Genomic DNA, 14550 nt, shown 5'->3' with positions numbered 1-14550 from the left:
CTTTTTCTCTGCTAAAAGCCTGACTAGGGACTGGAGATGGAAACTAGCAATAGCTATAATCTCCTTATGTGAATCATCAGTTACTACCGCTTGTTTGTAACAGGTAGAGGTTATACTACAGGGTGGGGAAGCAAAATTTACAATATTTTGAGGCAGGGATTGAAAGACAGTGTATGACCAATTAGTTTATTGAAAGTCGAGAATTTATTTGCCACAAGAAAATTGACATAATACAAAATGTTTTTATTCTATGTGTCCTCCTTCTTTCTCAATAACTGCCTTCACACGCTTCCTGAAACTTGCGCAAGTGTTCCTCAAATATTCAGGTGACAACTTCTCCCATTCTTCTTTAATAGTATCTTCCAGACTGTCTCGTAATAGTTTTGCTCATAGTCATTCTCTTCTTTCCATTATAAACAGTCTTTATGGACACTCCAACTATTTTTGAAATCTCCTTTGGTGTGACGAGTGCATTCAGCAAATCACACACTCTTTGACGTTTGCTTTCCTGATTACTCATATGGGCAAAAGTTTGTGAAAAGGTATGGATGATAGTGTTAGGTATGATTATGACATCGATATATGTTTGTTTTCAAAACAATTGACGTAGTGCCTGCTGAGAAAAAACAACTAAATGTTCATTGTAAATTTTGCTTCCCCACCCTGTATGTACATGGTGGTGCTTAAACAAGAAGGAGCTGGCCCGTCTACAGTTTGTCCAGAACTCTGCTGCCAGGCTCCTGACCCGCACAAACAGGAGAACCCACATCACTCCCATCCTTAAATCTCTCCACTGGCTCCCTGTTCTATATCGTCTTCATTTCAAAATTCTTGTGCTAACTTTCCGGGCCCTACATGGCCAGGCCCCTGCATACATTGCTTCCCTGATCCAGCCCTACAGCTCGACTCGTAGCTTGAGGTCTTCAGGACAGCACCTGCTGATGGTTCCACGCACCTGTTTTAGCACATGCGGTGACAGGTCTTTTAAAGCTGTGGCACCACGTCTATGGAATGACCTGCCTCTACACCTACGGTCCATGGACTCTGTAGAGAGCTTTAAGAAACACCTCAAAACCCTCCTGTTCAAAAAGGCTTTTTAGTCTCCCACCTGACCCAGGACCACCACAGACTGATTACACTCTATGTATTCATCATAACGTACTCCATGTGTCATCCCCCCCCCCAGTCTCTCTATATCTCTATCGCTCTCTCTTTTCTCCTCCTTTACTCTCTCTCTCTCTCTTTAACCCCAACTGGTCAAGGCAGACAGCCATCCTTCAGGAGTCTGGGTCTGCTCCAGGTTTCTGCTGTTAAAGGGAAGTTTTTCCTCGCCACTGTCACCAATCACAAGTGTTTGCCCCTGAAGGATTCTGTTGGGTCTCTGTAAACTTAATTTGATTCTGATTTGAATTGATAAAGCACTTTGTGACTCTGTCTGTGAAAAGTGCTCTATAAATAAAATTTACTTTACTTACTTTACTTTATGTAATTTGCATTGTCCCTATCAAATAAACTTAATAAATAAATAAATATATAAATTCAAAGGTTATTATATCAAAACAGAGAAAACTGCGGAAAAAAGATCATTTTTCAGTAAAGTCTATCATTAACTTAACATAAACCAAGTGTGTCTGTCGACTTCACTGTCATTTATCAAACTCCATGGGTTTTACTGGTGACTCAATGTTGTAGAAGATGTTTCCATGGTAACTATGGAGCCTCTGAACGTCCAAATGGGTCATATCTGATGACCATGAAAAGATGACAAACTGTATTTGACACCAATTATTGACATGTATTGATAGGATTAGTGGATCAACAGGTATCAATATAAGAAATGATTCACAAATTAATACAGCAAATAATAACCGGATAGTTTTAATCTGTGCGCTCCATATAAACAGTGTACGGTACAGCTAAAATTCATAAATACCAACTGAAAGAAATGATTCAATAAATGCTTAAAGGTGCCCTGGCACATGTAATCCATTACTTTTGTGGTGTGAAGTTATCTGAAGTTCTACCATGGACATTTTGTGTGGAAAATAAGCCTTGGTTTCCAAGTTTCAAGCCAATCTAATGTGTTGTATAAAGCCTGCTGGAAGACTGAGCTCGATTTGCACCAGTTCTCATGAATATTCAACATGCTAATCTGCTTAACTCTGATTGGCTAACAGCTAGCCAATCATCATCATCATCATCATCATCTTTATTGCCAGACTCGGGGGTCCATTTAAAAACAAACAAGCAAGCAACAAATAAAATGAATGTAACCCTTTCATGCATAGTGGTCACTACAGTGGATGGCTACTCTACTGCTGTTCTCTTGTATATTCATGGCTTTTGTTTTTTTAGTTCCATATCAGCCAACACAGTGGACGCTTATGCATCATCCCATACACAAACATATACCATTACTGTAACTTTACTGTTCTTGATAAACCTGATCTGCACTAACATGTTTTGGTGAAAAATCAATTGCTAAATGTTATAAGATTGTAAGTAACAGTTTCTTAAACAAAAAGGGTTTTTTTGTATATTACCTCCATGAAGTGAGTAATAACTACTATTAGAGTGTGTTAAAACGTGACAAAACATCAGATTAGCTGAATTAAAAATGTTTTTATTTCATAGTTTTCACACAGTTTATCACTTTCTGATGATGGGTTTTAAATACATGTTTCTTTGCTTCAAAAATTAAACGTATGGTGTCTAGCTGAGTGGACATTTTTGTAACTCCATGACAAATAGGTTCATAAAAAATTTCAATCTCATTCTTCTTTTTTCATATCTAAAAATGAATAAAGACAGTCAGGAAAAAATCTTGACTAAGCTTCTCATAATTCATGCACGAAAGGGTTAAAAACGCAGGTTAAAAACACAGACAAACCATCATCTATATTATAAAAGACAACTGTACCAGTGTCGCCACAGGGATGACAGGTATCGCATCAAACTATGACTGGGATTTGTCAAAAGCCTAATGATGGAATTCTGACAATCATTCAATCGACAGATAAATTTGTACATGGAGTTTCTCATAAGAGTCTGAAAAGTGTCAACTCCTGCATTGTAAAATAACTCACTTGCACAAGTCCAATGAGGTTTTTTAAACAGTATTCTCATGGAATCATTACCGTAATTTCCAGTCTATAAGCCGCTACTTTTTTCCATACACTGTGAACCTGCGGCTCTAAAATGATGCGGCTAATTTATGTTTTCTGGGCTAACAATCGATCTGGCTGACGAAGAAGGAAATAGAGCTGTAACGTAAGTTTGGCATCAATGAAGTGATGGTGAGACGTTGGAGACGGGGTGAGTGCGGCTTATAGTCCGGAAAGTCCGGAAAGAACTTTGCATCGTATTGTCGCTAAAAGTTTTTTTATGTTGCAATTTTACTACTTTTTTGTCTTAATTCTACAGTCATTTTTTACAGTGTGGTCCGGCCCACTTGAGATCAAATTGGGCTGAATGTGGCCCCTGAACTAATATGAGTTTGACAGCCCTGAGATAGAGGTTCATTTTCACATTCACTACGTAACACAAACACTTATGGACTGAAGATATTTCAAAAAATACAAATAAAAATGGTTTTGTGGGGCAGGGCAACTTTAAATGACTGCTGTTACCAAACTAGGTGACTGCAAAGGAAAGAACCCTTTTTATGTAACAGACTATGAAGGTTGGAGTGTGTGTGCATTGTGGTGGTGTTACCCTGTGTGTCTGTTTCCACCACAGAGACCCAAACAAATAAAAAAGTCTCTTCAGTGCTCATATAAACCACCTTTTCCATTTCCGAGTGACTGAACATCCTCTCCTGCAGAGGCTGTGTTTATGCTGAACCTCATTTAGAAACAAATTTGTATGTATCGAGTCAGAAACAGACGAATAAATAAACTAATAAACTAATCTATCCTCTGTTCCTGCTTTCTCTGCAGGTGGGCTGTAAGGTGTTGCACTTCTTCCACATGTACATGTTTGGCTGTACCTATTTCTGGATGCTCTGCGAGGGCATCTATCTGCATACGCTCATCGTGGTGGCCGTGTTCGCAGAGGAACAGCATCTGCACTGGTACTACCTCCTGGGCTGGGGTAAGGACATCTGAGTTCCATCCAAACTCTATTTCCTATGCTCTATTTCTATTTCTGCTTCTGATTATGTTTAACTGAGAGAGTGAAATATTTCAAAGACTCTGTTTTATGATCTCACTGGACTAGAGCGACACTACAAAAAGTCGAAGAAAAGCAATTCATGCGAGATGGAACATAATCCAGCCATTAGCGTGTTCTTAAAACCATTCAATCATCGTAAAGTACATCTACCTGACAGTTTCCCCGGCCTCTGTTATTTAGTGCAGCTCTTGTCCTGTTTTTCTCCTTCTTCAAAACACAAAAATTGGGTGATAGTCAGTCAAACAAGGAGGCACTAGGACTAAATGGATGGTCATTAAAACTGGAGGATAACCTTGGAGTTTGCAGCGTGCTGTGTGTGGACAGAATCAGGTCCATCTGTGGCGGATTCGCAGCAGGGTCTTAACAGTTTTCTGTTAATGGACTGAGCACGGTGTCAAATAAAAAGCTTATTTGAGTCTAGCCTTGAGGAATTTTGTTGTAATAGACAAGATGATTAATTAGACTGAATGTTAGTTTATGAGCACTCTCAAAATTAACCCTTAATTTAATGATTCACATATGTCAAATAATGAACCCATAAAGACCCAAACATCCACTGTACTTTTGACCAAAAGCATCTACGGATGAAAACTTTTTAATAAGTATTGATTCATGTAGAAGTCAATAATGTAATAACAACCGATAATGTAATAACGGCCGATAACGTAATAAATTTGCCATTTTTAAAATGCAATAGGCCAATAACGTAATATCTGGCCAATAATGTAATAAAAATCCTGAACTGATAACATAATAGCTTTTGGCCAATAACGTTATAACTTATTACGTTATTGGCTCAGTTATTACATTGGCAAAGAATTTTTTTTTACCAGGACAATAACGTAATAACCAGCCAATAAGTTATAACGTTATTGGCCAAAAGTTATTACGTTATCGTTCTGGACTTTTATTACGTTATTGGCCAGATATTATGTTATCAGCTGTTATTAAATAATAATAATAATAATAACTTTATTTGTATAGCATCTTTAAAAACAAAGTTTACAAAGTGCTTTGACAGAGGGCATGACAGCAGGATACATGAAGCAAGTAAAAACACTAAAACAGAAGCAACACAATTAGAGAGATGTATGAACAAATTAATAATCAAACAGGATCAAATTTAAAAATTAAAATTAACGATAATTAATAATTATTGGCTTCTACAATCCACTGTCCTATCAACACATGTAAATAATTGGTATCATTAAGTATGACCCATTTGGACATTCAGAGGCTCAATAGTTACCATGGAAACACCATCATCTTCTACAACAGGCATCACCAAATGGCAGACTTCTGTGTTGACCCGGACCCAGTGATGGTTCTGTCCAGACCCGTGACCAATCTCTGAAAAATTCATGAGAATAGATCCTTTTCGTGAAATATTTTTTCTGACGGTGGCGGCTATAGACAGCAGGTGCCGCTACTTCAGTTAATACGACAATAGCTTCACTAAGAAAGACAGTGCTGCTGCAGAAGTAGCACTGGGTCTTTATGGGTTAACAGATGTTAAAGAAATTAACAATGTAAAATATTTTGTGAGATTGATGAAGGGTGTAGGAAAGTGTTAAGTTTTTATTTGTTTTACTCATTTGTTCACTCTTGCTCTCTACAATCAAAAGGATTCGTTCTTTTTTCTGTCGGTTCAATATTTCCCTGTTTTTTTCCTATTTACTTGACCGTTGTGGAAATGAATTTTGCACTTGAACATGTGGTAATTATCATATATATTAGTGTATATAAGAAATGATTGCCTTCTAACTGATGTGTAATTGGAATGGCCTGGATGGTGTGGAAATCACAATAGCACGTTAATCTGGCTGTGAACAGGCTTGGGCTTTGTTGTTATTTGAGTAAAGGTGACCGTTTTAATGATCTTAATGGTTTTACTGGAAATTTGCAGTTCACAGGAGTAAATCTATGTTTAATTAGAAAATGTACTTTCAGAGACGACAGTTTGGATTTAAATAGACTTCCTCTGTGTTGACTCTAATTCAATTCTGTGAAATTCCATTTAAATATTGATTATTCTTGATTATAACTCAAGCCTTTTGAAGAAAAAATGGATTAAAGAGGCTCTATGTAGTGTTGATATTCTAAACTCTCATGGGTAGGGGGAAGTCTCTGATCAGAACACGCTTAGAACCAAAACCAGTCCGTTCTGTGTGTACACAGACTGTATCAGCCACTGAATAAAGTATAAAGCTCATCATTTACACACATCTGTATAATAGTATCATCAAGTTTTCTTCTTCAAACTAAGACTCGTAGACAGTCGGTCAAAATCACACAGTGGCCCAACCCCAATTCACCTCTTAGCCCTCCCCTTAACCCCTCCCCCTTTGCCCTTGCACTTGGCACTAGCCCTTGAAACAGAGTTGCAGGGGTAGGGGTTGACACGTTCCCCTATGAAATGAGACAACTCTTTAAGACCTGTCAACATCATCAGCAGTCACTGATGCTGCTATTAACAGATGTGACAACTTTGTTTCTGAAAGTATTCATCATGTCATCAGCAGCTGTAACATCTCTGTTCTACAGGGTGAGTCAGAAAAAACGCTCTTTCCATTTAAAGAAATTGTACTGCTAAAACGGAAACACTGATTTTTCTTTTGACCATACAGTCATATTGATGTGGTTATTGAGCATGTCTGGTGATGTAGTCATAGATTTATTGCATTGCATAAGAGAGAGAGAGAAGGTTCATTGTTTATTGGGCACTGAAATACCTGCCAACACAATGTATGCCACAGTGAACAAACTTGAAATTGACAACAATTACAGGAGTCGGTGCTTTGCTTTCACACTCAGGACATAGGCCTACATGACAGTGCCCAGGGAGTTTTCATCATGGCAAGACCACAGCGATTGCAGGTATTATTTCCTCATCGAGTTGTCTGTTTGGGTCAGGAGAGAGAGTGGCCACCTAGATCCCCGGACTTGACCCCCCTTGATTTTTTCTTATGGGGGTATCTTAAAAACCGTGTGTATCGGACTGTTCCACAAACTCTTCAGGAACTCCGAAATCGCATCACGGCTGAAATCCAAGCCCTACGATGAACACGAATAGCAAGAAGAGCTGTGTTAGAGATGCGACAACGAGCACAGATTTGCAACAATCTGAATGGTAGCCAGGTTGAAGGTCGTGCCGGATGACTTCGTTAAGACAAAACATTTTGATGGCGAGTAAACATGCTGTAATGATTGACAATTTCAATTTCATTCACGGTGGCATAAACTGTGTTGGCAGATATTTCGGTGCACAATAAACAATGGACATTCCCTCTGTTATGCTATGCCATAAATCAATGATTCAATCGCCAGACATGCTCAATAACCACATCAATATGACTGTATAATCAAAAGAAAAATAAGCATTTCCATTTCAGTGGTACAATTTCTTTAAATGAAAAGAGCGTTTCTTCTGACTCACTCTGTATGGGCTTTGGTCATCTTTTTGCGTCTGTCAACTATAAACCGCAGAAATGTGATCTATAACACATTGAAACAGAATTAAACGATCGATCAAATGATTAAGTTGTTTACGAAGAAAATATGTACATTTGTAATTACTTACCCTACCATAAACCTAACCCTAAACACAAATCGCCGCTAATCGCGCTAATGGCGTGCTATTTTTAAATATACACGCTGAAAGCTTATAAAGTGTACAGATGACACGCCAAGTAAAAGTGGCGTGTTATCTGTACGCAATTCATGATACCATGTTGTCAAACCCCCTCCATTTGTAGTGTGGTCCTGAAAAATCTCCAGAGGGTCAAACAGCCCCCACTCTTAGCCCTCCCCCTCCGACTCATCGAGAATCGGGACACTCCTACTTCTTCAAATGAACGCGCACAATGGAGGTGTAGGGCAAAGGGGGAGGGAACAAGGGGTGAAATGGGATCGGGCCAGTGTCTTATAATCTTCATGCATCAGCTGATAGTTTACATTATAGCTCTGTTAGCTTAGCTCGGTTTTTAGACAGAAAATAGTCAGTAAAAAAACACAAATCACCTTTTTTTTAATAGTTTGTCTTGTCAATAGCTGCTCTAAAGATCTGTTTGGAATTATCACAGTTTAATCTGAACTAAGAATCAACAAACAGTGAATTTAGCGAAGATAATATCATCACATAATAACTTGATACCTTCATAAGCCTCAGAATCAAACCCACTCATGTAGAAGAAACACTGATTTCAGCATCAAACTCCACTCTTTTCATTTAGAGCTGTGTCCAGTGGAGACAAACAGCAGAGCTTCTCATTTTTATTACTTTGTTATTCATTTTGACTCTACTATTTGTTTCTTAGTAGTTCACATCCCATCTGGTCACGTCTGGGACTGTAGGGTGACTCACTACTCCCTCTAGTGGCCACCTGATTTCAACAGTTTTAAATAAATGTTCAAATATATTCACTTCATGTCTCTTCAGTCTAATACATTTGCATCTTTGGCAGAACATCAGAACTCTATACTCTACAGTCCAATGATAATTTTAGTTTTTGTTTTGTTTTGTTTTTGTAATATATGTATACAGGGTGGGGAAGCAAAATTTACAATATTTTGAGGCAGGGATTGAAAGACAGTGTATGACCAATTACTTTATTGAAAGTCATGAGAATTTATTTGCCACAAGAAAACTGACATAATAGAAAATGTTTTTATTCTATGTGTCCTCCTTCTTTCTCAATAACTGCCTTCACATGCTTCCTGAAACTTGCGCAAGTGTTCCTCAAATATTCGGGTGACAACTTCTCCCATTCTTCTTTAATAGTATCTTTAAGAAAGTCAACATTGTTGTGTGATGTTCTATTGGTAGCATGTTCTAAAACGCCCCAAATAGCAGAATCCAGAGGGTTTAGATCTGGGCTAGAATGCGGCCATAAACATGATTCCCAAAAATTGCTAAAGTTGGATTTGCAGAAATCTTGTATTTTTCTAGCTGTGTGGGCTGGAGCACCATCCTGTGTCCATACATAATTTCCATCTGGGTAGTTTGCTTTAAGCCATGGCAATACCTGGTATCTGGATGGATTTGGTTGGATCCTTTAGGATTTTGGATTTGAGAGCTTTAACTCTTTCAATGCCATGGGCCAATTAAATCAGCTTTACGAATACAACCTTTAAAGTGCCACGGGCCGATCAGATCGGCTTTGGAGAACACGCCATATTTGTGTACAAACAAACCATCCACCCCCATTTCTTTCTCACATTTCGATGACGTTCTTTCTGTGTCCCCCTTTTGAGACCAGACGGGAATTTGAGGTCACGCGACCGAATAAATTATGCAAATTACGATCAATAATGAATCGGCTGCGTCCGGTGCGTTTTGAATCTAAGTAGCAATCGGTCGGATGTTACCGAGCGGTTTTTGACCAAGGAAGAGCTCGCGTTTCGTTTTCTGCTTGGGAAATTTTATGAATGAATTTATGAATGAAATCATATGCAAATTAGATGGCCATTTTGTACTAATATTGTAAACACAGCGATCTGTCAAAACAGTCCCATCTGCTAGAAAATGAGTTCTGATGACGATTCAGACTTCGATTATAAAAACGACGCGAAATACTGAAAAACGGCCAAATTCTGTGGCACTTTTAAGGCTTATTAGCCCCTTAACTGTCTGGCACCGAAAGAGTTAATAATAGCTTTGGTACGTTTTTTGTTGCTTCCTCCACTTCCAGACTTTCTCGTAATAGTTTTGCTCATAGTCATTCTCTTCTTTCCATTATAAACAGTCTTTATGGACACTCCAACTATTTTTGAAATCTCCTTTGGTGTGACGAGTGCATTCAGCAAATCACACACTCTTTGACGTTTGCTTTCCTGATTACTCATATGGACAAAAGTTTGTGAAAAGTTATGGATAATAGTGTTAGGTATGATTATGACATCAATATATGTTTGGTTTCAAAACAATTGACGTAGTGCCTGCTGAGAAAAAACAACTAAATGTTCATTGTAAATTTTGCTTCCCCACGCTGTATATTTATAATTAGAAATACTGCATATAGCCCTTTTAATAAACATATATACATGATTCATGAGGTTTTGCTGATATTTTAAGGATCCAGGGTTATAACGTTAAGTCCCAAGCTCTTGCTAATGCTTTCCTTGGGTTAAATATTTGTAGAATCTACAGAAACGAGTGAGCGTGACACTGATTTATGAGAAAAAACAAAAGCAGTGAAATATGGGAGATAAACGCTTTCAGCCTTATAGCAGCATTAAAGTAGGTAGTCAATCATTTACTCAACAAATGACAAAGCGAGCCTGTTTTTTCATTGCATAACTGTAAAATGACTCTGTAATTTCACTCAAGACCTCATATGGCCGCCATCTTTCTTCTGTCCAAGGGTTTCCTTTAGTGCCTGCATCCATCCATGCCGTGGCGAGGAAGACGTACTTCGATGACAAGTGAGTAATGTTCCATGAAACTTGTGCAAATAAACACGAGATGTTTACTTATGCGCTCGTCTGTGTGTGGCAGAGAGTTGTACACGTGTGTGTTTTTGTACGTGTGTGTTGGTGTGTACTTTGGGCAGAACACAGCACTGACTGATCTGTTTTTCCCTCTGTAGCTGTTGGATGAGTGCAGAGACCCAACTGCTCTACGCCATCCACGGTCCTATAGTGGCAGCGCTACTTGTAAGTCTCATCGTCTTAGTATGATCACAAACAAAGATCTGAAACCCATAGATCAGGGGTGTCAAACTCATTTTAGTTCAGGGGCCACATTCAGCCTAATATGATCTAAAGTGGGCCGGACCAGTCAAATAATATAAATAATAGGTTAAGAACTTATAAATAATGTCAACACAACAGTTTTCTCTATGTTTTTGAGTGACAAAAGTAAAATTCCGTAATGAAAATGTTTGCATCTACAAACCGTACTTGAACATAACATGAACAAATATGAACAACCTGAAAATTCTTAAGAAAAATAAGTGCAGTTTTAACAATATTACACCTTAGTCTATCATTTATGCAGGTGCATCACAACTTACAGATCACAGTGGATTTACAAATACACAAAATATTTAGTAACAGGCAGAATATTATTAAAATTCTACATACGTCTTTTAACCCTCCAGTATCCCATCCAGTAAGGCCCTTACTAAGCACCAAGTGTGCCTTTTTGGCACATTTGTGGAATAATGTCAAAACATTTTTCATACAGTTTGTTTTTAATTCTTTTACACTTTTTTCTATTTCATCAACTTGAGCCGTAAATAAAAATACCAAATACTCAATAATTGTTACATTTTTTAACCCTTTAAATGCAGTGTTTGTAATGTAAACAAACCAAACTAATTTTTTTCAATATACTACATAAAAAGTGGATCACATATTATTTGATTTTTGCAGCCTGGCATATGTCAATGATTAACTCCAACATTGGTTAATTTGCATTATTATTTTTGGCGATAAATGGTCAAATGTTCAAAAATACTAGCATCTGTCACTAAGTGTGTGTAAAATGCACACCTATAAATACAACTATTAAATATTATATATTGATTTATTTTTCTGCTCTAATTTGATTTTATTTTTGTAAACCAAGGTCAGCCCTAATCATACATATCAAATAATCATTCATTTTAGATTTTTTTTTTAACCTTTTAAATGATCTCTTTTCATCATGATGTCACTACATATTTTTTATGCAAAAAACACAAAATATGTTGTTTTTTCAAAATACTACATAAAAATTGGATCACATATTATTAGATTTTTGCAGCCTGGCATATGTCAATGATTACCAGCAACATTAACAACGTTAATAAATTAATTTCGACCCTCACCTCTCAAATGAAGCCCAGATATCTGTAAAAGTATGATTTATGCCTTAATGGCTTTCAGATCAAAAACAGTGGTTATAATGGAAGAAATAGTGCGTTTTAGGCACACTTGGGAGACAGATGCTAGTCTTGTAATTTTCTTTTGTTTACAATGTGCAAATTTTAGTTGGTGGCCAGAATTTTAAAGATCATGCACAAATGACCAATTTTTGAATTCTAACCTTATTTAAATTGTGAAAAATAATATGGAGTTTTTTAATGAGAAGTGCAAAGTGTGCCTAAAAAGTGCACCCGGATACCGGCGGGTTAAGAAATTTTATATTGTTCATATTTGTTCATGTTATTCACATTTTTTTGTAAAAGGATAGTCTGTAAATATAAACATTTTGTGTAATTTTACTTTTTTTACAGTAAAAAAAAAAAAGAAAAAAAATTGTGTTTTTCATTATAATTGTATTTTACTGGTCTGACCCACTTCAGATTGAAATGACCTAAAATGATTTTCACATCCTTGATTGTTAATATCTTTATTATAATTTTTGCATTTCACATATTCATCCGAGGGGCCGGATTGGACCCTTTGGCGGGCCGGTTTTGGCAACCCGGACTGCATGTTTGACACCTGTGTCATAGATAATACACATCACATCAAAATGGAGAACAATACATGTCAGAGTCTGATCACAGTTTGATCGTTTGATGAAGGAAACTGCTACCGTAGTTTAATGAAATCGTCGTTCATCGTTCACATGTTTATTTCAACACTTAACAGATGACAACTAGACAAACTGATAAACACATGGTTTGAAAAGGGGATGGAAGAAGCATTGCTTTTAAAATTCCAACCCCTCACACCACACAACCCATCACAAAACATCTCACTACACCAATACAAAAGAATACAGAACATTACAGAGCAACACAGTAACACATCCTCACAGGACGGGAACATAAACAGGCCCTGACACACTCTGACCCTACACCCACTCCCCATAATGGGACCCACACTGTTGAGGGCATCAATGTCACTGTCTCTCCTCCAAGTACTTCTTCATTACTTGTTTTTTAAGCAGTCTTTTAAACTGAGAAATGTTTGCACAATCTTTTAATTCATCTGCTAAACCATTCCATAGTACTGCTCCCCTTACTGAGATGCACATTGATTTTAAAGTAGTTCTTACCTTTGGTTGGAACAATTTATTAATACCTCGAAGATTAAATTTATGTTGAGAATCTCCGTTTTTAAATCATTTTTGAATATTACCTGGAAGACGTTTTATTGATGCCCTGAACATGAGTTGTGCTGTTTTATAATCCACCGAGTCCACCAATTTTAAGTCTACTGATTGGAGAAAAAGTGGGTTGGTGTGATCATTATAGTGAGCTTTGTGAAAAGTTCTAATAGCTTTTTTTTAAAGGCTAATCAATAGCAATAAATTTGTCCTATAACAATTCCCCCAAATTTCAACCCAATGATTAATATAAGACGTGACAAATGAATGATACAATGTGGGTAAAGCACTTCCATTAAGTACATGACTGGATATTTTCATCACACCAACATATTTGGCAACTTTTTTTTATAAATAACTTATGTGGGGTTTCCAGGAAATCACTTCATCAATTAAGAGAGAAAAATTTGGAGTTGTCATTATTTATATGTTATTATGATCATATTTTACTGGTCCTGCCTACTTGAGATTGAATTGGTCTGAATGTGGAACTTGAACTAAAAGGATTGTTAATATTTTAGTGTAATTTTTGCATTTCACTAATTCATCCTATGGGCTGGACTGGACCCTTTGGCGGGCTGGATATGGCCCCCGGGCCGCATGTTTGACACCTGCGATCTACATGATCAGTGAATAAAATATAGGAAAATACCAGATTTTTTTCACTTAAAAATGCAAAATACGGAGGATAATATTATAATTAATGGTGATAAATCACTTAACAGAGATTAAATAGAGAGAAAAAATTCATTTGAAAACTGACACAAAAGTATCACTGAGTCTTTATGGGTTAAACTGCTTTGTGTTTTGACTTTGCTTTGACTGTTCCATAATCTAACCCCTGTGACTGAAACACATATAAAACACATATAAAACAGGTTAAAGATGTTCTGTTTTTTTTCTGCAGGTGAATCTCTTCTTTTTGCTCAACATTATAAGAGTGTTGGTGACCAAGCTGAGAGACACCCATCGTGCTGAGTCCAACATGTACATGAAGGCGGTCAGAGCCACCCTGATCCTGGTGCCTCTGCTGGGAATACAGTTTGTCATTCTTCCATGGAGACCTGAGAACCGGCTGGCTGGAGAGGTCTATGAATACGTAATGCACGTACTTATGCACTACCAGGTGTGTACCCAACTGAATTCACATTGACATGACAGGTTGGGCTGTCTCACTAAGCAGTCTCTGGGGGCGGAAACTTTATGTGCTTTTGCAGATACTGTATCTAAACAAGGAAAGGAGGACAGTCTGTGCATTGTAACAAATGCATGTCATGGGAATATTTAACAAAAAGTACTTATATTTTAAGGCCTAAATCCTATATACACAACATAAT

At 37.3% G+C, this 14550-nt stretch overlaps 1 protein-coding gene across 1 annotated transcript in view; it reads left to right on the top strand.

The window, feature by feature from the left end:
- calcr (calcitonin receptor) overlaps window positions 1-14550 on the top strand; it is a 180135-nt gene that overhangs the window by 153163 nt on the left and 12422 nt on the right. Inside the window, exons 17-20 of the mRNA XM_030148203.1 lie at window positions 3939-4092; window positions 10536-10596; window positions 10761-10827; window positions 14121-14339. Of these exons, the coding sequence (XP_030004063.1) occupies window positions 3939-4092; window positions 10536-10596; window positions 10761-10827; window positions 14121-14339 (501 nt within the window). The remainder of the gene's footprint in view (window positions 1-3938; window positions 4093-10535; window positions 10597-10760; window positions 10828-14120; window positions 14340-14550) is intronic.

This window comes from Sphaeramia orbicularis, chromosome 11 (genome assembly GCF_902148855.1).
Source record: "Sphaeramia orbicularis chromosome 11, fSphaOr1.1, whole genome shotgun sequence".
NCBI lineage: Eukaryota > Metazoa > Chordata > Actinopteri > Kurtiformes > Apogonidae > Sphaeramia > Sphaeramia orbicularis.
The sequence above is the reverse complement of the archived record's forward strand: the minus strand, read 5'-3'. Positions and strand labels throughout refer to the sequence as shown.